Here is a 24,683-nt window from a genome sequence, read left to right on the forward strand (position 1 = left end):
TCTAAAATGCAAGGAATATCAGTGTTTACTTTACGTGCATCAAAGTTGATTAGAAATAGACCGTCAAGTGTACATAAGCGTGATAGTGCTACGTAGCTCATGCCTTCTTTAAAGACTGTTACCAATGTCTATCAATGCTTTGTCTAGGGTAAGACCTTTTGATTTATGAATGGTGACTGCGTATGCAAGAGTTCAAAAAAATTGTTCTCTGCGTACATACATGTCTTTGAAGAGAAGGAATCGAGCTGTTGAGCATCCTATCGTTCACTTCTGAAAGTTTGTCAAAGAGAATATTGACAAACTGAATGTTGTTGTCACGTGGGTATGTTTGAAAGCCTACAACTGTACCCATTGCTCCATTAACTAGTCCTCAATCCACGTCAAGGTTACGTTTAAGCATTACTCTGCAATTTAAGGATACTTTTAATATTTTTTCCAATCCAGCTGTGTTGGAGATTGAATTTTCTAAACTATTTAGTCTCGTTGTGGCTTGTTCACACATGGGTAGTGTCATACCATGAATGTCTAGTTTGACTGTGGCACTAATTTCAATTATTGGTTGCATTTCTTTTTTTAACATTGTTTCATTGAATTTGAAACAGCTTGCAAGAGTTGGCATTAAGGCCATACAATTAACATTTTTGTGGGCTAATTGTTCCATAACATTGGTAGCACATGCATTATCGCCATAATGTGCTTGAAAGTGCCGGGTTTTCAATATTACTTGTGCTTCTTGAGATAATATACCAACTCTAATACTTTAAGAGGTCGGCATAAGTGAGATCTGCAGATTGGCGCATGTTTTCTGTTAATTCTCTGTATTGGAAATGTTGCCAAAGGTTGCCATTTCCAATGCTGCCAACAGTTTTACGGCAGAGTTTGTGTCCTAAGGTTTTAAAAATAGGCTCACCTTTCACTGGTGTCATTTGAAGAAGATCTCCAAAAACAATGTTTTTTCCTCCAAAGAGCTCTTCGTAGTTTGTTTTGAGTACTTCTTGTAATCTGAGGTGAATCAAAGCCAACATTAGGTTGGAGACCATGCTCGTTTCATCCATTAGTAGCATTTTCATTTGTTTTAATACTCTCCGTAATTCCATTGCAGCTTCTGTAGAAGGTTTGTAATAGTCTAATTTGTTATGGTGTTCTACTGGCAGGAGTAGTAATCGGTGTAAAGTGACACCGCCTATGTTGTAAGCAGCTTAACCTGTGGGGGCAGTGACAACAGCTGACGGTTTGTTGTTTGTCAATTGTTGAAGGAATTTACTGATGATTTTGATCAAGAATGTTTTGCCAGAACCAGCTTCACCACTGACGTACACTAGAATAGGTTTGTAATTTTGGCCACTGCATTCTTTGTTTTCATGTTGTACACCATGTGCAATTTCTTTCATTACTTCTTCAAAAATGCTACGTTGCTCATTGTTTAGTTTTGATTGTAGTATAGTTAAGTCTTCTTTATCTTCATACTGACACATGGTGTTTTCTACTTCCGTCATAGCTAATTCTGCCTCATTTGTTATTAGTGGCTCTCCCAGTGGTTCTTGGCTTCCTGTTAAAGAAGGTTGACTACTGTCAGGAGTGTCCTTATCTAGTTGGGCCTGGAGTTCTTCTTCGTGTTGCTGTTCATTGTGCAACATTGTTTTGTACTGTGTAAAGTTTACATCGGTTATAGTGCTTTAATTTGCTTTGAAATTGTCTTCATAGGAGTCATAGTTATCTAGTATTTCTTCTTCTTTTCTCCATGGTTTAAAGAGTTGTAGCAGGGACATGTAATATAGTTCATTATGTTGGAGTCTTTAATGACAATTTGATATGATTAATGAAATTTGGTTTGGTGAGTTTTACTAACCTCCCTTCACAATTTGACACTCTGTATTTACCTTTTTTTCATCGGGTTTTATATTTTTGTATGTGAAGTTTTGGGCTATGTGGTATAGACACATGGTTTCCAAAGTGGTACTTCTGTTTGGGTAGTATGTGTCCAGTGAATTGTTTTTTAAAATGTCTTGGCTGTTGGGATCATGTTTGGCTATTGTTTCTATCTTCGTATGATTTTAGAACTCTTTTTCTAGATTTAGCAGGACTAAGACTTAGCCTTACTATATGTTCAGATTTTCCATACAAAGCTGTACCAGTTAAACGATCTGCTGCTTCATAGGAGCCACATTCTCTATGGGAGAGCATTTTTATGCCCAAGCTGTATAATTTCTGAGACAGTGTTTTGTCTGATGACAGGTCATTCCAGAGGTCTTGGAGCTCTGTTTTTTCTGCTTTGGTTAAGTATGCTGTAACATATCGTGCAACTGCAGTGGAATTGTCTGCAATGTACTGCACATCTATGTTTGCATTCCATAAGTGGGCAATGATAGACGCAGTGAGCACGATATATCAGGTTCCATTTTGTCTTTAATTTCTAGAATAAAGTAGTTCTACAAAATCGATGCCAGGGGACGCCCTCGTTTGAGGCCCCTTGTAGTGTGAATGGCTCCGCTTATGGAGCCGGCTTGATTTAATCGCACCTGCAGTGTTGTGTCGGTGTGTAGGCCGATAATGGCTGCTCGGAGATCTTGTGGGCAGCCTTTGATTTCTAGTTTTTTCCATAACATTTCTCTATAGACTCTGTTGAAGGCCAAAGTCATGTTGATGCATGCAAGGAATAGTGTTTTGTTTTCCTTTAATGTCTGTATTTTCAGCAGATTTAGAATGAGCAGATTTAGGGTACAATCTACTTTTTCGACGAAACCAGCTTGTCTTTGGTCATAGTTCTTGCTAGATGATATCCATTCCTTCAATCTTTTGAGCAGGATGCCTGCGTATATTTTACCCAGAACGTCCAGAAGTGATATTGGGCGATAGTTCTCTGGTAGGGCTCGGTCGCCTTTCTTAAAGATTGGTATCACCACTGCTCATTTCCATGAAGTGTGGATTTTTTTATTAAGGTTTACCCTTTTGAAAAGAATATTGCACATTTCAGCCCATAATTGCGGTGCTTGTTTCAGCAGGCAGTTGGTTAGTCCATCTGGCCCCGGTGCCCGGGATGTACTGCTTTTTTTTTATCAAGGTCAAAAATTTCGATTTTATTGAATTTTATGTTCCAATGATGCTGTTCTTTTTGCGCCCATGTACATCTATTGGTGAGATTTTGGCGATATTTTCAAAGTGTGCGGACCATTTAGATTCAGTAATTGAATTCAATTGGTCAAGGCTTTGTGCATTTTGTTCTTTATTTAACACGGTCCAGAAAAAGTTTGCATTTTTGGTTTCGAGTGCCATTAGCATTTGTTCCGAGTCTTTTTGGTATAAGGACGCTCGGTATGTTTTTATCCAATGACGGTATGTTGTCTTAAGCTTTTTCTCCAAGCCATTTTTATCAGTTTTTGACTTGTTTTCTTTTTTTTGCTATTCGTAGATCCTTTGCAAGCTGCTTTTTCCTTGCGTGCAAATTGGGAACAAAGCAGTGTAGCCATGTGATTTTGACTTTATTTGGTTGTTGGCTCTTGGCATCGCGGAACATTGTTGAGCATGTTTCATACTCCACGTTGTTATTTTTTTATTTCCTTGGTTAAGTATGGAAAATTCTTGGCCGTTAGTCTCAATCAATTTAAGCCTTGATTTAGATTAATTTTATGTGGCCAGACTTCGAGGTCGTTTTTTCCAAGTTTGTTACTAGCATGTTTAAGACAGGTTAGAATTAGAGGTTTGTGATCACTTTTAGTTGTTTCTAGGATCTTTCAAGATGTGACTTTGGTATATGTTATTTCGTCCACAAAGAAGTAATCTAACGTTGCTTTGGCATTAAATGATGTCCAGAAGATGGCTCCTTGTCAGTCACCTTTCACATTACCATTTACCATGTGCAGGTTACTCATTTTAATTTCTTGTAACCATGTCTGCGTCCTGGAGCTTTTGTTGATGTTTTGTAAATGCAGGTCTTTGGTGCTCAGTATTTTGTCGCAGTCTATGTTCAGATCCCCACAAATAATGAGAGATGGATCCCCACAAATAATGAGAGATGGATTGTTATACTTGTATGTCGTCTACGTGTTTAATGACAGTGGTTACAAAGTTTGCTCCAGATTTTGCTTTACTGTTCCAATACAGAATGATGATTATTTGTATGGGATTTATGTCTGATAGCTCGTGCTGTAGCACGGTTATTTGGATAAGCGGTGACGGGTGGATGATTTTCACCAAATTTCTTTGTTGGATGTTTTTGATAATGGTGAGAAGCCCAGCCGAGGGTCTCCCTGCTGTTCCTCTGACGGCTTTACTCAGGCTGCAGGTGTTTCCGTCCAGCAATGGAGTTTCCTGTAGCCAGCATTCGTGGATGCAAATGACATCAGCTGTTATTAAGTCCCGGTCAATATTTTCGAATAAGTATTTGAAACCTCTGGAATTCCATGAGGCTATTCGACACTCATTTCGTTCGGTCTAATCTTGATCTGCTAATGATAAGGTGTTTGCAAGCCAGTTCCAGGACGTTTGTTTTTCAGCTCTTCTTTCCAAGCAAGGTAGCCCGTCTTTAGATGACTTTTCATCTGCGTTACCTTTTATCATGATCTTGAGGGCATAGGGTCCCCTCAAGACAGTCGGCAAGAATCTGATTGTCATCAATATTATTTTTTGCTTCATGTTCTTTGCGCGTCTGTTTGTTTTTGATGGATTGTGCCTTGTGCTTCTTATCAGTTTCCAACGAGGGGATGGGTTTTAAATGAAAACCCAGAACGCGCAACTCGTTGATGGCTGATAAAAGTAAGCTTGAGGTAGATTTGGTTGTTAGGTGTAGTTGGATCAAGTCTGTTTCAGCGTCATTCGGGAAAGACACAATTTTTATGTCTCGTGGTTCCACTACACAGAGTTGCGGTATATTGTGCATCAATCTCATTAGGTTGGACCGGCATATGATAAGTCCATCCTTATTAGGACCCGTTTGAGAGATAATTTGTAGATGTTAGACTTTTCCTTTTTGTATTCTGTTCCACGCGAGATTTTGTTTATTTGTACGCGTGGGCAAGGTAATTGTTTGTCTCGGGCTCAAGTTCTGTGCTACAGGTTGTTTTGGTTGGAATAATCGATGTTGCTTTGAATGGTCAATCAGTAAATCAAGCACCTTGACTTGCTTGTTTGCAATGATGTTTTTGGCACCTAATTGTTCTCGTTTTTGTTGCATTGTTTCAAAGCTGCGATTCTCCTTTACTGGGCTTACTGTTTCTTGAATTGGTTCGTCTGACTTATCACCTTCAATGTCAGTAAAGCTATCGTCATCGTACACTGATATTGTGGATACCCTTTCATGCTCATTTCCTGTAGGGTCCTCATCCCTCTGTTCCCGTTCAATGATTTTCCGTGCAAATTGCCTTTGAGTTTTTGGATGGGTTGGGGCTTGATCTTTATTTTGATTTTTTTTTGGATAGTTTTAGTTGCTGTTGGTTTCTTGCAGAAACCTGCAGAGGCTTTAGGTTTCAGATAAAATTTCTTGTGCCCACGTTCGTTAATTTTGTCTTTGGTAAATTTTTAGATTTTTTCGTTGGTTCTTCTTCAGTTTTTTTTTTCTTACCCCTAGTTCTTTTCCAGGCAGTCCATATTGCACTTCTTGGTCGAAGATGGAAAACAAATTTTTGTTTTGTTTTGGTGGCTGTGCATGGGTGTCCTATGGGTTTGTGGCCGTTAATTCAATGTCCTTAATAAAAATTATTTCAGCCATTTTTTGTCCTGTTTTCATTAAGTGATTTTGTTGTATCAATAAGGTCTTAAGGGCAGCCCAGGACTTTGATTTCAAGGACTTTATCTCTCCCTTTGATTTTTTTCCAATATAGTTTAGACCTTGGGTTGACCGTGCATCCATTGTACAGGAGGTGCTTCCTGATTGGATTTTCAACAGATTGACTGTCGCTGAAGCAACTAAGGAATGAACGCTTGTCATCGCAGGCCTCTTCAATCAAGGCGATGAGTGTCTTGACAATGACGTTTTCTGATTCTTTTTCTCTGGCTCTGCATTCCTTTGTGGTTTCTATGTAAGACTCAATAAATGCCAATTTTGTTTGCATTAGGGCCAATAGTGTAGTTTGGTTTTTGTAGTTCTCATGCAATATTTCATGCAATTTGAGGTAAGGAGCCAGTGTTATGGTCATCATTGACCCTATGGCAGCTTGTAGGTTGACGTTTTGTTCTTTTTGCATTTGGATGAGGTCCGCCATTGAATTTGTGTGTGAGCATTTGCCCTCTGTGTGATTTATGAGGTCTTGGAGCAGGTGCTTCTTCTTGTTGATTTGTTCTGTTGAAGGACTTCCTCAAAGGACAATTCTGCAGTACTGATTGTCGAAGTGTTGCTGCATATTGAGACATGATGCCTGTCGGCCCTCGAGCGGTCCAGCAGTTGACTTCTTTGGATTGCGTCTGTTTTGCTTTGAGGATGCTCCAGTTCTATAATCTGCTTTTCAGTCGATTTTAATGATTTGGCTTTCTTTCCTGGAGCCATGTTCATTGACGATTTGCTTAAGTCTACTTCCGTTATCATTCTTTTGGTTCTTCTTTGATGTTTAGTTTAAGTATTAATTGGTTTGTTGGTTTTGGCAGCAGAGCCCTTTGGTTTTGCATTTGTGAAGTCTGGCTGTATGCCTTTGCCTTCTTGTTTTTTAGAGTCCTTAGAATATGTTTCAATTTCATTTATTGGTTCAGGTCTTCTAGATTCACATGATTTCCTACTTGGGGAACTTTTATTTTGTTCTGAGCTTTTGCCTTCAATTATACTTTGCAGAATAACCATGTCGGGAAGGGTAGTCTTTCCAGGCACTGCGCTTTCTTGTATATTTTTGGTCAAGTCCTGCTTTTTTATTTATTGGATTTGGCTGATTGGTTATGGCTTCTTTAGCTTTAAAGTGCCATCGTATTGATTTTGAATCAGGATTGGAGAAAGATTTGGCTCTGCTTTTTGTGAACAGACCCTGTGTTTTATTTTTCTTTGTGATTCCTCTGGTTTGTTTGCTTCTAGTTCAGGCACTGCTAATTGAGTACTTGACATTGTTTTTCCACTAGTTTGTTGGACCGCTGCTTGACCTTTGTTGTTTTCTTTATTTTGTTTTTCCAGGATTTTTTTATTTGCAGCCATAATCTTGTTTTCAGTTTGGACTCTTGTGTGTTTTGAATGACACTTTCAAGTAATGCATTGGTTCCACTGGGCTGAGAAGTTTCAATTAGTTCACTTTGTGCATCCATATAGGCTGGTAAATCACAGCTATTTTCGTTTTTGTCATTATGTTGTTTATGTTTTGTGTCAGTCCTTGAGAACAGGAAGATACCTTCCTTGTAGGGTACACAGTATGGCTCCTGTGCCAGGCTCTCCATGTGTTCTAGACTCGCCTCCCCAAGCTCTTCCACCCTCTCTTCATGTCGCTGTAATCTCGCGCCGTGCCCCGCCCGCTCTGGAGCACAGCGTGCATGCGCTCCTATGATGAAAAGATCAGGGAGTTGGATTGGCAGAAAATGAAGTTACAAAGGGACCACCTGGTCCACTTTACAGAAAGAGAAGAACCAGAGTTTAGGCCACTAAAAAGCATCTTACAAACCTCCACACATTCATGGATGTGGGGGGGAATTCCTGTGCAAATAGGGGAGTACAACTGAAATGCCCCTGAGAGCCCACAGCACCACAGGAGAGAAGAGTCCAGACTCTGTCATTCTGGGAGGTTTTCCCAGTCTTAATGAGGCAGGGGGTGCCTAGAGGACAAGGAATGGACCACCAATAGCAGCAGCTCTGAGTCAGAGGGTGAGTGGAAAAGAAAGGCTGCCAAACAGAAGAGGTCTTGTGAAAGAGCCAATTCGGCAGATAAAGGCCATAAAGAGCTTTATGACTCCCTAGCATAAGAATACCAGATATTTGGTATGGGAGCATCTACAGCTTTATGACCAAATGATGACGTCATTTGTTATTACAAATTATAGGAATTGCATGGAATTTGCTAAGAGGGCATTCTGCCCCTGAATACTCCAGCTTCTTTGCAGTGCTGGAGGACCACGATCACCAGAGATGGTCCACGTACAACACGGCCATTTTAAAATATTTCTCCATTCATAGACATTCTTAGGAGGCTCGAAAAGTGACATGCAACCTGCAGTGTGGGGAAATCCAAGTTCCTAGAGAGTTTGTGCAAGAGCTGAAACAAGCATTTGCACAGACTTCTAGATGGGTGAACACCAGTACCTTGGAGTTCAACACATTTTTACGCACTCCCAAAATACATAATGACCTAATTAATAAGGGATCATAAGCATGGGACACTGGATTGGGAGATCGAACAGGCCACCAGTATCTATGAGATCCAAAAGCCATCTTAACATAAGAATAACCAGAAAAACTGCAAACCATCAAACACACCTGCCACTGCAAAGGTAGCAGAGGTGAAAAATATTCCCCCATTGAACTTGGAGACGGGGGGGCCTAAATCTACTCCTCCCACCAATCAGCAGAATGGGAGGCAGACGAGGCCATCGGATCCAACCCAATTGGGTGGTACCCAGGCAGGTTACCAGATCAGCACTCCATCTGGCCCTTCCACCTACATCAGTTTGAGATACAAGGGTAATAGATGCATCCTGGGGTATGTCTACACTCCTCAGTCACAGAAATGGGGGCTCGGCCAGGTAGGGACCACCCCAGGAACCATCCCCTCAAAACTTCCCTCAGGAGGGAAGAAATATTCCACCCCCAACCTAAGCTTCATTCCCAGATACCCTTCAAACCCTACTCTCTCTCCCAGCTTTCAGGACAAAAGATTCCCAAATAAGGGAGAAGGGAGACCTAGAATGAAGGGTTATCCAGGAAACTCCCTATATCCTAGCTATTCCGGGAGAAGGGACAACTACCCTTTCCAGGAGCATCAAAGGTATGAATCTAGACCTCTCTACCAATAAGAGAGAAATTTCCCAACTGGAGCAGCAAGTCCAACAATTAACCCATGACCTGGGTCGCATGTTGAGGGCTCAGCAGAACCCTTGAATGGAAACTGCTTCTCTGAATAATTTAACACCCGGGTCTGATGACCGGGGGCAGGGGGGCAATGACGGGAATAAAACTGACAACCCACAGGTTCCAGGGGAAGGGACATAGGTGGAAGGAAGATGCAAAGCCCTAAAGGAAAACTTACTTTCGAACTGGAACAAAACCCATGCAAACCTCTGAGCCTGAACATACATTTTCTACCCCCAAAAAGCTGGACCCTAAGGAACATAGGCTAAGTAGGAGAAATCGAAAGCCAAAGACAACCCACTTTGTGGAGGAAGTCCACATCACCCCTTTTGAAGGAGAAGAATCCCTGGAGGATTCAGGGAACAAGACCTTCTCTTTTAGGGATGGAGGGATCCCTCCCAAGGAAAAACAGGTCCCAAAGGACCCTGATTTGGACTGGATAAGTATGGAGACCGGACCAGAGCAACACATTCTTAAACCCCAAAAGGGTCACCCGGATGACCCTGAAAGCACTGAGGTATCCTTCACCCAAACAGGTTCTGGGAACTGTCTCCAGGAAAAGGGCGACAGCAAAGAATCAGGAGAGAAAGAGGATCCCCCAACTTCAGGTTTGTCAGGATGGAAAGATTTTGTTACAGATTCCCAGACTCTAACCCAGAAAACTGTCCAAGGTGACAGTGTTCGAGTTGAATATTAAAAGGTTATCCGCCAAGCTAGCACAGAATGCACATTTTCTTTGCTCCCTTGAGGAGAGCAAAGGAAGATTTTATGCTTCCGCCAAGGTACAGGGTCAGTGTGCATTATCAGAGCTGGTGGATACTGGATCCCAAGCCACCATCCTCTCCAAAAAGGGGTTTGACCAACTAAATTCAGGAAGGTGGGGGAGTCACCAAACTCCCATCAACCCTCTTCCCGGACAACTCCAGGTGCATGCTCAAAATTTCAATTGGCGACAAAAGCATAGAACATAATTGTTGGGCTGTGAGAGTAATCTCCTCCACCTTTTACTTAGGTAGTGACATTCTCAATCGATTTGCAACTATTTTGGACCTAATTAATAACAAAGCATGGTCCCGACTGGGGTAACCTCATGGGCTTTGACAACCCTGAGAAAGCATTCTGTCAGCTCAATTACTGCCGTATGTGGTTGAAGTTCAAGTGAGAGAAGAGGGTGCCATCCCAGGACAGGTGTGACAATTTACAATTCCCCTAAAAATAAAGCGAAGACAGAACCTCAAAAACAAGGTACCTATATAAATTTGAATTATTCCCAACAACAAGGTTTATATTTACATCCGACACCCTAGTTGACCCAGAACACTACACCATTCGAATATTGGCGGATGACAACGACCTTCGTATTATCACTTTGGGTGCAGACACCATTATTCTATTGATTTAGGTAATGAGATCATTAGACCAATTCCAAATGACTGCTTCCAAATTGACGACAGTATCCCTCCGTAAAAGATTTTCACCAGGCAAGGGGGGAATTTCTTGGTGTACTCTTCCTGCCCGTGTGGTGTGGAAAAGGTGACCTCTGACATCATGAAGGACGAGGAGTTATTCCGAGTCAACAGTGACTACCTCCCATCCTTGGAACCCCCCGTCCAGGCCAACACCATCACAAGAGATCTCTCCACCCAACTGGAGGATACCGCCAAAATAGCCACACCCAAGGTCTTTCCAGGCTTTAAGCAGATTGTGGTAGAACGAGTCAATCTTGCTGATGCCTGTAAGACCCAGTAGCAAAACCAGGAGCTGAAACAGGCGTTTCTGGATTTTCAGGATTTTTCAGTGAATTCATATGACTCTGGAAGCAGGAAGATACATTCAGCCACCATACCCAGGGCCCCCAAGATGGCTCCAGTATTTTTGAAGCAATACCAGTTACCTCTCGCGTCCATGGAGTAATTCGCAGAGATTATTAAAAACGTAGAATCCCAGTACCAAGTGGATGCAGTGGTCAATGGTGTTGAATGCAACCAAGAGGTCAAGGAGGATGAGGAGGCATGAATCACCCTTACCCCTTATTTGGAGGGCATCATCCACCAACTGAATGGTGTCTGTCTCAATGCTACACTTAGGAGTTGGAGTTGTTTGATTCTAGTGAGTAGTTGTGTAGCAACTAGTTTTTCCAAGATTGTCTTAATAAATTGGAGGTTCATATTGGGCCAGTAGTTGGCCAGGTCGTCTAGATCTAGGGTTGCTTTTTTATTTTTTTTATTTTAAAGAGGTCATATGAGACCAGTCTTGGGGGTGTCAGGGAATGACCCATTTGTGTAGAGGCATTATTGATACCGAGGAGAGTGTTCAGCGTCAAGCATGTCAATTGTTTAATGATGGAAGAGGGGATGAGCTCCTCAGAGTTAAGAGGTAGGTTTTAGAGAGGCAATCATTTTTAGGAGATACAGGGGAGAGAGAGGAGAGAATTCTGAAAAAAGTGGCAGTGCAAGTGCTGGGGTGCAGGGGGCCCTGAATCTGTGAGGTTGATTCCACGGTCTCATGGAATTTGTCTAATTTATCTACAAGATTTGTGTTCATTCTGTTGCATCTTTCCCCAAGTTGCTGGTACCTCAGGGTTGGGCGAGGGTTTGGTAGAATGCAGGCTTTCGCCTGTTAGAGGCTGCCGCAATGGTGGAGAAGTAAGTGGCTTTGTCCTCGGTAATCAGGGCCCTAAAGTTGGCACAGAGAGATTTGAGGTTTGTCACGTCTCCAGGATTGTAGTTTTTGCACCACCATCTGTCTAGGACTCGGATTGAGCATTTGTTGGAGGCAAGCACAGGGGTCTACCAAGGGGTGGATGGTTTGGTTTCAGCACGGCTGGTTTGTAGGAGGCATGCATGTCCACCAGTTTCATAGAGTTGCTGAATGATTCTAGAAAGCCCAAGGCCTTCCCTGTGGTGGGGTGGGGAGGGGGGGGGGGGAGTTTGCTTCCAGTTAATTGACACAGTACAATGGCAGCGTTTTAGTGAGGTGACGATTAGCCTGACCTTTTTGGGCCATAGTCGAGTAGGTGACTGATAGTGATATGGCATTGTGGTCAGACCAGTCGAGTGAGATATAGTCTGCACAGGTGATAAGGAGGAGGGGGTGGTGTGAAGACCACGTCTAGGGTGTTGCCTTTGTTGTGTGTGTGGGAGAGCACAATTTGCTTAAGTTCCATGGAACCTGTCAGTGCCAAAAGTGTGCTTCTCAGCCTGTGTCTCAGGGATGTTGAAATCTCTGAGAAAGACAATCTAGAATGTGCTAATTTGGCAGAAGAGATTGAGATAGAGGTGTCGGCAATGAAAGCGTCACTCCTGTGATGTTGTCTGTAGAGGAGGTGGAAGGTGATGAATTCCTTGTGTGATAAAGGGAAACTGTTTCCTGCCAAGATTCCATTGGGAAGCTTATTCTGGGAGAGATAATGGAGGAGTATGGCCAATCGCTCCTGTGGATGATTGCCACTCTGCCTCATGCCCTTCCTGGCCCGTCGGCATGACGGATGCAGTCACCTTGGTGTAAGAGGACATCAAAAACATGGGGGGAGGATTGGGTAATCCATTTTTCAGTGTTTAACATGTTGTCAATGGTGTTGTATGAGAGGAGGTCAGCGATCTCTGCAGATTCAGCAACATTCTTCTACAAATGAAGTCTAGTACGAGTGAAGCCCAGCCTTTATCATTGAAAAGGCAAATCCTCATTAAGTGGGATCTGAAGCATACATCAAACAGTAATAAGATGCGACCCCCTCCCCTGGAGTTGAAGTGCTCCAGGAGACTAAAAGTAACAAAGCTCATGATGTGTAACAGAACACACTTTATTAGCAGAAGAAATTGATTTGGCCACAGTCCTACATATCATTAGAGAGCCGCTGCAGTAGGTGCACTTAAGTTACTAAGCGGCCGGTCTACTTCAATTTTGATCCATCGCCTGCAGAAACGCCAACAACGAAACACGTTTAATAAAATCCGAACAGACAAAGGTTATATAATCTTTTTGGGCTGCCAATTCTGAACCCCGAATCTCACATGCAATAACTAGATTTAATTGAAGCCCTTGAAGATCGGGTAGCACAGTGCTGAAGACCAGGAATTGGTTTATGTTAATGCTCGATTTGAAATAAGTGGATTTTCTTTTTGAAATATATCAATTATACGCTAATTTACAGTGAAAGGGGAGTAGGTTTTATTAACAAGATAAAGGGTAGCACTTACCTCTTCTCTATGATACTCTGCGATGAGGTTGAAAGGTACTGTATAGAGCGTGCTGGACATCACACCAAAAAGCGAGCAAAGGGCCAAGGTGGAGTAGACATTTGGAAACAGTGCAATCAATCCCGTGCCCAATCCGAAGAGTAAATAACCCACGAAGTAGAGTCCCTTTAGTCCTATGTAGGGTAGAAGGCCCTTCTGGAGGTCTGCACAAAGAAGAGAGAACGATCAGCATTTTTCAAACTAAACTTGCGACACAGTTTTCAAAACGTGGTTTCATTTGCAGTGTTTTCAACTAGGTGGTTATACAACACCATCCAAAAAGTAGGAATAATATTCAAGGTCATATTTTGAAATCAGGCATTTTTGGTATCCATGATAGAGAAAATGATGGCGGAGAGAAGGGCAAAGAAGCATTGAAACCGCCAATTGACTCGGACACCTCAAAGAAAGTGATGTATGTCAGATGAACAGTAAATTGCGTAAAGAAACACGAAAAAAATATACTCATTGCAAATGGTGCATTAATATAAAGAAGCAAACCTTTACAACACGTGAAAACCATCCCAATGAAACAGCCGATGTCAAGTCATTAGAAATAAAGCATAAACTAAAATCTTGCTTATGCAGCAGCATCTGGACTGTAATGCCCTCTTCATCAGCATCTCTCATTGCGAGTAACAGTACTGGTTCTGTAAAGAAAAAGCTGGGCAACGTGTTGACAGAGTGCAGATATTTGTATATTTGTTGATTTGTAGCATACGCCGGGCCCACAACCACCAGGGCGCGAAAACTTGACAGCAGATACATAGTTATGCAACAGACAAAAGCTTGGATCACGCTCAAACAGTTACAGGTTCATACAATGATATGTCAGTTAGGCTCAGGGTGTTACAAGATGAGCAAGAGCAAATTCTCATGGCAACAACATAAGTTAAACAAGAATTTTACATAAATTACAATAGGTGAGTAGGGCCCAAGAGCTAAACAGGTGACAAGTAACTATGGGTGCTTACTGGATTCCAGGACTAGGTCAAATATGAGCAAAGAGCCAAGATTTTGTTTCCTGCTTGAACAAATTAAATGAAGCCTCAGATCTGATGGTAGTGGGGAGAGAGTTCCACAACTTAGATGCCAAAACAGGGAAGCTCGCGCCCCCAGCTTTCTGAAGTTTAAATCTAGGTATCAATAGACTTAGTCCAAGCAATTCTTGGAGGACGGGTGGATGTGTGGAGAGAAAGGCGGTTAGAGGGGGGGCCTTGTTAGTCAAACATTTGTGGGTCAGGGCAAGTGTTTTCAGAGTAATTCTCTGCTTGACAGGGAGCAAGTGTAAACTGGTCCTGAATTCAGAGATGTGTTGGCTTCTGGGAATGTTTAAAGCCGCTCTAATGGCATTATTCTGAGTGATTTGCAGTTTATTCAGGTTTGCCTGGCTAGTCCCCAAATAGAGGGTGCTGCAGTAGTCAATTTTAGACGTAAGGGTTCTGGCTAAGGTGATGCTATTAGGTGTAGTCAGAAAGGGCCTGCATGCTGCTATAAGTTTTCAGGTGTATGTCGATGCTGATCTGACTGCATTGGTTTAACGTGACGGAGACAAGGAGGCGTCTAAATAAATACCAAATGTTTTGGTGTCCTTGGAGACCTTGATAACGTTGCCAGCAATGATGAAAGACTGATAAGAATGCTCTAATTTATTAAGACGTTGAGTAGAGCCCAGGATACGGAGCTTTGTCTTGTAACATTGAGGCATAGTTTGTGTTGGGCCATCCAGGCCTGGATGACCAGATACACGTCGTTCAAAGACTTAGTGTCAACTGTGTAGTCGCCTGTGATGGGGATGAGTATTTGGGTATCATCAGCATAATTAGTGTAGGAGACACCCAGATAATCAGGCACATCAAAGAGCGGTTTAGTAAACGCATTGTAAAGTGTAGGTGACACGCAGGAACCTTGTGGGACCCCACAATGAGTTGGAGCAGCGTCAGCGGCTGAAGACGGGGATAAGACCCTCATGGATCTGTTGCTCAGAAAGGAGCTGATCCACGCAGTAGCTGAGTCGGAGAAAAGGGCAGCAGAGCGGAGGTGCTGGCACAAGATTTAGTGATTGACCAAATCGAAGGCCGTGGAAAGATCAAGGAGTAATAGCAAGGATAATTTCCTGTTGTCTTTCAGGACTTCGATTTGTGTTTTAAAATCAATCAAAGCTGTTTCAGTCCCATGCTTGGGACGAAAACCAGATTGTCTTAGACCTAGAAGATTGATATATTCCAAGTAATCTTGAATCTGCAGGTATGCAGCATGGTGTAGTCTTTTAAGCATGAAAGAGACAGTGGTGATAGGTCTATAGTTCGTAGGTATACTTGGATCTAAGGTTGTTTTTTTAAGCAGTGGGATCACCCTTGCGTCCTTGAGATCATCTGGAACAATGACTGATTTAAAGGAAGGGTTAATAAAGGCCGTGATGAACGGGGCCAAGTCGTGGGCAGATTCCTTGATGAAAGGAGCAGGGCAGGAATCTCCTTGGCAGTTAGATGGTTTGATTTTATTAATGATGTCTTCCACCTCGGAGATAGCAAGAGGCGAGAAGGCAAAAGGTTTGCGGTTAGGTGGAGCCACGGGGACAGCCATTACTGGGGTGTTGGGACAATTGTCGGACTTAAGACAGTTTCTTTTGTCTTAGATTTTGGATTGAAGGGATGTGATTTTGTTCAGAAGTGCTGAATGGATGTTTGCACAACATTTACTGTCTTTAATACAGGTGTCCGGAGGTGTGGCAGGCGATTCAAGTTCCTTTAGAATCTTGAAAAGTTCTTTGGTATTTGAGGTCTGCTTGCATGATGCGATTGTTGAAAGACTCCTTTTTTGAGAGGAAGATAGCATCTTTATAGTTGAGGGAGGCTAGGATGAGAGCATCCTTGTGCACATCCGACGGATGACTTTTCCAGCGATTTTCCGCACAGTGTTTACTTTGCAGAGGACTCTTAACTTAGGTGTAAACCAGGTGTTAAGATGTGCCTGTTTGGGCATCCTAAGTTTGATAGGAGCGATTGAGTTTAGGGCTGAGAGCATCGCATGGTTGTAAGTGTCCACTAGGATTGTAGGATCCGAGCAAGAGTGTGTAACTTTGTTGAGGGAGAGGAGTAACAAAGGCAGTAGTTTCTCTCTGGTTATGTCTCTTATTTGTCATGGGAAGGGCTGGAGCAATCTTCAAAAGGGAGCGTAGGGCTGCTTCAATATTAAAGGTGATAATATGGTGGTCGGACCATACGCAAGGTGTGTTAGAGAGTACATTAATGTTGCAGTTAGTGCCAGCTAGCCAATCAAGTTTCCTCCCTTTGGTGTGGGTAGGTTCTTGGATGTGATGGGTGACACCGAAGTCGTTAAGGTATTAGCAAGGTCAATGGCAGTAGGGTCATTAGGGTCACCATGTCCCAAATTGAGGTCTCCTAGGAGGATGATTTGGGAGTTGGTTTTACATTTATCAAGAAGTATGGTGGAGATCTCGTCTGCAAAGGAAGATGCTTGCCCGGGAGTTTTGTAGATAAGGTGGAGGGTGGCAGTTTGGTTAGGTGTTATTGGCAATTTGACAGAGTTATTCCGCGGACTCAAAGTTGGTATTAGGTACCAATCTTAGGCCAAGTGAATTTTTGTGAATGAAGGTGACACCGCCCCCCACTAGCTTGAGTGGTGTTGCGATCGCATCGGGTGATGCAGTAATCTAGAGGTATGGCCAAGGACAGTGCGGGTCCAGAGGCTGCATGTAGCCATGTCTCAGATATTGCAATAAAGTCAAGCTTTTGGGTCGTGATAAGGTCAGCAAGGTCTAGAGCGTGGGCAGTTAGAGATCTGGCGTTGATGAGGGCACCCTTGATATCTGAAATTTTGGCTCTTGGGGTAGAGGTTATGAGATTAGTATTAGGAAGAGGCGTGCTAGGATTGAGGGAGGTTTAAGATTAATATTGTTATTGTTAAGATGACAGAATCTCTAACCTAGTCTCTTGTTTCTGATGAGGAGGGAGCAAGGTTGATTAGGTGTAGGTTTCCTTGCAGAGTGTTCCAGCCAAAGAGCAGGATCATTTAGGTACCGATTGGTCTCAGCAACAATGTTATTGTACTCAATAACATTTGGCAGAGGGCTTTCCATAGTGAGGCACGGTGAGGGCAGTAGCTGATTGTATAGCAGATGTGTGGTAACCCTATCGGTATGCTGTGACAGCAGTAGAGAGGGCGAAGTGGATGAGTGAGCGCATATAAAATGTGCTGGTAGAGCATAAGTGAGCAACAGAGCGAAGATAATTGCGAGTGATGTCATGCAATGATTATGATGAAGAGGGGTCCACAAAAACATGATAGACAATGGAGGTGAAGTTGGAGTGACAGTGGAGTTAAAGATAACTGGCGATCCCAATGGGAGTTGTGAAAGTGCGGTGGAAAAGCAGCAAGCAAGGTTGGTGCCAGTGGCTCGGCAACTGGAAGGCGTGAGGATAGGCAAAAATAAGCAAAGGATAAGCAAGTGCAAACAGTAGCAGTATGAGTTTGGCACTGGTAAAGTCTACAGGCAGGTACTGTAGTTCACAATGACAAAGCCAACATGTGGTACCGACTAGTGGAAGTTGCGAAGTTTATATGCAACTAAAACAAGTGACCAGCAGTCAAGGCAATTTAGACAGTTAAAATAGCAATCTGGGTAGTAGCAGGGGGGCTAATTGTCCTAGATGGGGGTCCAAATAATACTTTATTACAAGTACAGCGAGGCAGTAGATCGGGCTCGGCCGACAACTTAGGTTCAGAATATCCGAAAGAGGTAAAGCAATCTGCTGAGCAGGACACAGACAGTTTACTATAAGGGCTCCCACATACCTTACAGTACACTGATAGCACATGGGGTACACAGTTGTGCAGTGATATCTAAGACAAGGCCAGACCAAAGTGAACCAAAAGGTTATGCCTTATAACCAAAAGGTTATAAGGCACAACTTAAGGGTAGGTGATAGGCAGCAGGGGAAACATAATTATAGATGCAGAACCGTATTGGCAGAGTATACAAAGGTGTTCAGCAGGACATTGGCATTAATTGCAGTGTTAAAGTAAGCAGATTAGTAGCACAACACGGGCGTAGCGAGTGTGTGTGGGCACTCTATACAAGTGAACAACAGTATCTAGCGGAGAGGTGCAATCGAAATCGTATACAAGGGAGCCGATGGCCCTGAAATGGAGGTAGAAATGATGCAGCAGAGTGGATTGCGGGAACAAAGGCAGTATTACTGGCACAGCCGGCTGCATAGGTACAATACCACAGTGAAGAATGAGGGGCACACGTGTGTGCACAAGCCACCCATACAGGGAGGTAGAATTGTTACAAGTGGCCACAGCGTAATAGGAGCGCACGTGCTGCGTGCTACATAACAGTGATAACAAGGTGCCGGCATGTCATTCAGTAGGTGAGCAGAATAAGGCTTACCAGACAGGACAGTGACAGGCAGTAGAGGTCCTAATGTCAGAGTGTCTTGATCAGAGATGAACTGAGTAGCAGGCCCTAGCCTCTGTCGTCTCTGGACAGGCTCAGGACAGGGCAGCCTTAGTGGGCGGGCCGGCATTCGCTTGCCGGCGTAGGTGATTGGCAGAAATAGATTCACTTGGCCAATCACGGTGCGAGCAGCCTGCAGGAGGCTGTAGTTTCAGAGACACAATTAACGGGCGGCCATCTTGGAAATTCATCTGCCTTGTGGGGGCTAATGGAGGCAGAGACGCAAAAAACGATTATCAGGCATCAGGATGACCAAAGCAACAAGCAGGGAAGATTTGATCTGCAGCTTTGATGCTAGGTCTTCAATGTCTCTGCCACCAGGATCATGAATCATCAATTATTCTTAATATTCAGGCTCAGTTAGGCTCCTATGGGTGCCAGGAAATTGAGTATTTACTGTAAACCATTATAGGGCATAAGTGACGGCTGCGTACCCTCTAAACTCTTGCAGTAACAAGACAGTATGCTATGGCTTTAGAGATGCTAATATTAGTTGAAAGTCATGGGTAGCGATCGAACCTGCAACTTACTGGCAGTAGAAACGGGCAGAGGTGAGAGTAGAGTAATAGAAACTTTTTTTTTTGTCCAAAGTCTGCAGATTTGTTTTTTTTGTAAACCAGTTTCTCCATTAGGTACACTTGTGGAATACTACAAGGTAGTTCCCGCCAGGAGAGGGATCAGCATGGCACCCAATATGAAGATCATGCAATCCGAGCTTCAATTAATAAAATAATCATGGGTGATGAGGAGCATGAGTGCATCAGTGTGTGATCTCCGACGAGCAGGGTGCTTTAAACAAACCATGCCCAATTCATCCGTATAGGGTGTTGTAGGTGATGTCATAACCTATTGTGGGATACAACTGACTGTGCATAGTGCCAAGGAAGGGTCAGGTACAAACTAGAGACAATCATGGCTGTATAACTCTTGTAGGAGAGAGGAGTCCGTGGTTGTCACTTTTGTACGCCATAGTGCAGTGCATCTCCCAGGAGCCTTCAGGTAAAAGCTTCACAGCACTGTTGGCCATAGAGTATGCAAGAACTTAGGGAGCATGACACCTTTTTCGAGTTGTACCTAAAAACGTTGGAATGTTTTCATTGACAAGATTCTCTAAAGCCATTGAGTGTCCCATAATGTCAAGGTGCTATTTCTAACATGTCATAGGGCCTCATTACACGGTAGGCAGTAAGGGTTAACGGTCACCGGTAATGGTACTGGTGACCGTTAACCCTTACCGCCTTACTACGAGGTCCCTTAGCGGGTTGGTACTTTAACGCCTGCTTTTAGCAGGCGTTAAAAACCAACCCGCTAAGGGACCTTGGTGCTAATTACGGCACCGCAAATTTCCGGTACCGTAATTAGCACCTTCCCCATTCCCATTATGCCCTATGGGGCAAAAATGGGAATCGGGAAGGGCAATGGTGGAAGGGGGAATTACCGCCCCGCCGACCTTGGAATAGGGCGGTAATTCCCCTTTCCACCAAGGCGGTGCCGGTATTTTACCGGCATGGACCAAGGTGCTATTAGCACCTTGGTCCACCGCCTACCGCGTAATGAGGCCCATAGTCTTTACCATGTGGAGACTGAAACAGCAGAATGCAGAACGTTATCCATCGAGCACAAAATGATTTGTTAAAATCCAAAAAGTCCAAAACACTTTAGAAAAGTAAATATTTTGGAGCAGTGGATTTGATTCCCCCAACCCCCACAACTCTTATTCTAAGTGCTCCCTGTTCTCTGGGCAATAGTGGGACCGTGACATGCTTGTGCCAGATTAACAAACAAGGATATGCGAGGGAAGAAGTATGGAGAATGCTAATGGAAGGAAGGTGGGGGGGCGTTGCAGGGAGAGGGGCATTGAGTGCATAAGATAGAGAGTGGTAAGCAAGGGGACACACCATCATTACACAAGTCAGATGCAGGAGTAAAGATATTGTATGGTATAAAGTGAGTTGTGGGAGGGTTAAGCAGACAACTCTGGTGCTTTTCAATGAGAGCCATAGGGGAAAGTGAATGGTTGGAAGGTGGCAGACTATTCATATTTGAGGGGCTCCGCCACGGTGCAATTTGCCATCACGCTCAACTTCACGTTTTTAGACTGACCCCAATTTGCAACATATTGGTTTGTATTGAAACATCGGGCAATTGTATTTAAAACGTGAGTTTTACTTTCCAATCACCTGCATCAATGTTCCAGCCGTTCGTATGACTGAGCTGATGCTAGATTTAGGCTTCACCCGACAGACTAGAGGCGCCATGAATTGATGGATGGCGAGCTTTGAATGAATCATGAGACCCATGGACATTGCTCTGGATAATGGAACACCTTACCTCTCTATCCGCTCCACCCCCACATACCCCTCCTTGCGCACCTCCTAGAAAGCCCTTCTTCTCCACTCCCTCCCTTGACATCCTACCTTCTCTCCTCCCTCCCCCGTCCCCATACCTCCTCTTCCTTTCCGCTCACAGCCACTCGACATATCACTTAACTGAACTTTGTCCCCTTCCCTTCTCTCCCTTCCTTCTCACTTTTCCCTCATCTCCAATATCCAAGGAAATTGTTCTACATATTGTTACGCTGGTTTGTCTCACGTTTGTTAATTTGCTTCTCCATTATTGTATCTTTTTTTTATTGTAAAGTGCTTTGGAGTAAACGCTATATAAAATTAATAAACATAAACATCATATTTACCCCTTCTGTATTATCAGAAAGGAACCAACAGTATTCAAAATCAGTCTTGGGTGTGCCACCAAAGGGATCGGGATCAGGCCAGACTGCTATGCTCCCTATTCATGAGACCATAAGCAACCCCCCATGCCCTGACATGTTTCAGCCTCGTTGGGGCTTATCCGTGAGGTGCAGTTATATATTTATTTATTTTTATTGTTCACTTGTTAGGCGCTTATACAGTTAGAAAAACTATTTTGAAGTGCCCATAAAACAAAAGGGTGGAGCATGGGGAAGGTAGACAATAAATTAAAGAAAATAATTGAATTAATAGACAAATAATGAGAACAAAAGGGACGGGAGACGAACCTAAAATTCCTTGTGAGTGTTCAGAACGTGCAAGTGCAGAGGGATGTGGGTAAGGGATAGGTGCTGTGGTGCTCATGGCTAAGTGTGAAGTGCTAAGGAGAGAAGAAAATAAGTGCAACCCACCATGGGTAGAGTGAGCCTGAGTAAGTGCAGTAAAAAGATAGCAGTGGGGATGAGAGATGTGGGGGGGGGGTTAGGGCGCAAAGGATACATAAGTGCCCTGCACATCAGTCACGCTACTGAATGATCAGCAGGGAAAAGAGGAGGAAAATGAAGAGGTAAAGAGAAAGGTCTTGAGATTTTTTTGGAAGTTAAGGAGGTCATGCTTAAGACGCAAAGGGAGAGGGAGGCTATTCCATAGGAGGGATCCGCCGAGGAAAGTGATCAACGACCAGCTCTCTGTTTAGCAAACCGCTTCATACGCAGGGAGTTGGTGCCAGAGGAATGCAGGGAGTCTACAATGGGGGTATTTGGTCAGGAAGCGCTGAAGATAGAGTGGTCCCCGGCCCCAGATAGCCTTGTGGATACTACAGTGGGATTTGAATTTAATCTGTGTTGAGACCAGGAGCCAGTGAAGGCTTTGTAGGGCAGGAGAGATGCAGTCCCTGGGCTTGAGGCCAGGAATAAGTTTTGCTGCCCTATTCTGGGTTAGCTGGAGGGGTCCAGGGTAGACAAAGGAAGATTAAGGAGGAGTCTGTTGCAATAGTCTAGCCTGGAGAGAACCAGAGCACAGGTAAAAAGGGGTCTCTGAGGGAAGGTGAGGAAGGGTATTGTTCTTGAGAAGGAAGAGCTGAAAGTGGGACAACATGACAATGTCCTGAATATGAGGAATGAAGGAAAGGGAGGAAGGCCAGAGTGAAGGGTGTCACGGTTTATAACACGGCACATGCCAACTAGGGAGCTCCTTCCCCTACAATAAATGTGGCGAACTACAAAAAGCTGTTTATTTTTAATATACTATTGATCCTTTGAGTAGGCCTCCAACCCGTCTTGCACCCAACCTCCACAAACACCCCGTGTCACAATGGCCTAGGAACCAGGCTGGTGTTCATCAATAAGATATTTATTATTTAATGGAAAGGGTAAAAACAAACAATTTCACAGCCACCAATGTTGTGGCAATACTAATGCAATGATCTGTACAGAACAATTAGGTTAAGGTATCCCATTACAATTCACACAGTACTTTAATGACAAAACAGGAAAAAAATGTTTTTTTACAAATTGATAGCACCAACGGTTTAGCACTCCCACCTACAAAACTCACCCCAACCATCAGCTAAACTTGATTCCTTTCAATGGAAGGCAGTGGCAAGGAGTAGGACTAGAAAGAGAAAATCGGATTTGGGGTAAAGCGCACCAATGCAAGATGGGAAGCTAGCGAAGAAAGTGAAACCCTGTTTTTGGAGGAAAATGAAGAATGGGGTTTTGGTCATTTCTCACAACTACTAGGGAACAGAATGAAAGGAAATTCGAATTTCTTACACTTTAGGAAAGTTTAGAGAATACTAATCAGCATACCGAGTCAAAACTAGAAATGAAGTGGGAAAATCGGTTTTGGGAGAAAGAAAATGTAAGAGGGAAAAATACAGTGGCAAATGGAAATTCGTTTACACCGAGTTTCAATGACAGGCAGCTCAGGGTAGGGGTTTAGCTTAAAATAGAAAAAAAAAATCGGTTTTCAATGACAAGGAGGTGTACATAACAGGTAGACTTCTAGGCAAATGGGATTGCTCACAATGGAACAATGGTTTGGGTTTAATGAGACAGATGGGAATAGGAATCCGTTTGGTAATTCACACAATACAATACAAGGAGACTAATTCTTTTGAGGCAACACCTTAATGACTATAATTATTAAATACAACAACAGAAAAGGTACTAAGGGTTTACACAGACAGATTTTTTTTTTTTTTTTTTTTAGGAGATCTACAAACATACACAGGCAAATAATAGATTCTTCTATGGAAAGAAGACTGGATTACGCTGGCAATTTGGGTGTTTCAATGGGGGAAATATTGGATGCAATGCTACCAAATGAATGGCTTATGCAATTTAGGGCTGGGGTATATGCTACTTACAAAGGGATCCTTGGTTTGGGATTCAGGGAAGCCATCTTGATCTCAGGACACTCTGGACAGCTAGGGCAAAGGGTCTGGTCACTGCACTCTCAAAGATGGTAAGGTTCAGCCGCCTTCTCTCCGTCCTCCTTCTCCTGCCTCTCCAGATTTTGTGTGGGTCTGTCCTAGTACATTCCCCTTATATAGCAGAAATGTCATCACTAACTTTACAAACTAGGGTTGTACCCTGTAATTATCCCTGCTGCTCTGATAGGACAGTTTACCATTTCTCTCTCCACCCCCTGACAGGATTGGTTCAAGGGAAGAGAGTGCCATCTGTCTGTTTGCTTTTATTACAATTCTTTGTTCTCATTACCACTTTTTGGCCAAAACTAGTTATGTCTCATAACTTCATATTTATACTAGCCCCTGCCATATGAACTAGATATGCAGTTTTAGTTGGTCATAGGGAATTCGGTAAGCCGACCGCCAACTCCGTGCGATGTAGCATGGCCCTTGGCACATTTTTCTCATTTGCATAAAATGTACGATAGTTATGACTCGGCAAATGATCAAACATGTTCCTATTTTCATTTTCCATCTTTTCACCCACTGTCCCATTCGTCACACATTCAGATCAGCCAGAAACAATTCTTAACTGGCCATTTCAGACTCCAAAGTCCTAGGTAATGCAATGCATCTCTTTAAAACCGCCTTAGGAATTACATGAACAAATTTCATAAAACTAAATGAATTCTCATTCTGATTGTTGCAAAAAATGCCTAAAATGAAATCAGTCTTTTAATGTTGATTGGGAGTGTCGGTCATCCCTGTGGGAGGGCTGCTTCATCCCCCACAGCCATTTGTCTTCCTCTGGGCTCAGCCGGTGACCAGAGAT

At 43.2% G+C, this 24,683-nt stretch overlaps 1 protein-coding gene across 1 annotated transcript in view; it reads right to left on the bottom strand.

Annotated features, from left to right (window-relative positions):
* Window positions 1–24,683, bottom strand: part of SLC45A2 (solute carrier family 45 member 2) — a 434,015-nt gene that overhangs the window by 133,417 nt on the left and 275,915 nt on the right. The window contains exon 6 of the mRNA XM_069627092.1: window positions 13,165–13,367. Within this exon, the coding sequence (XP_069483193.1) occupies window positions 13,165–13,367 (203 nt within the window). The remainder of the gene's footprint in view (window positions 1–13,164; window positions 13,368–24,683) is intronic.

Source organism: Ambystoma mexicanum, chromosome 6p (assembly GCF_040938575.1).
Source record: "Ambystoma mexicanum isolate Mex_15411 chromosome 6p, UKY_AmexF1_1, whole genome shotgun sequence".
Taxonomy (NCBI): Eukaryota; Metazoa; Chordata; class Amphibia; order Caudata; family Ambystomatidae; genus Ambystoma; species Ambystoma mexicanum.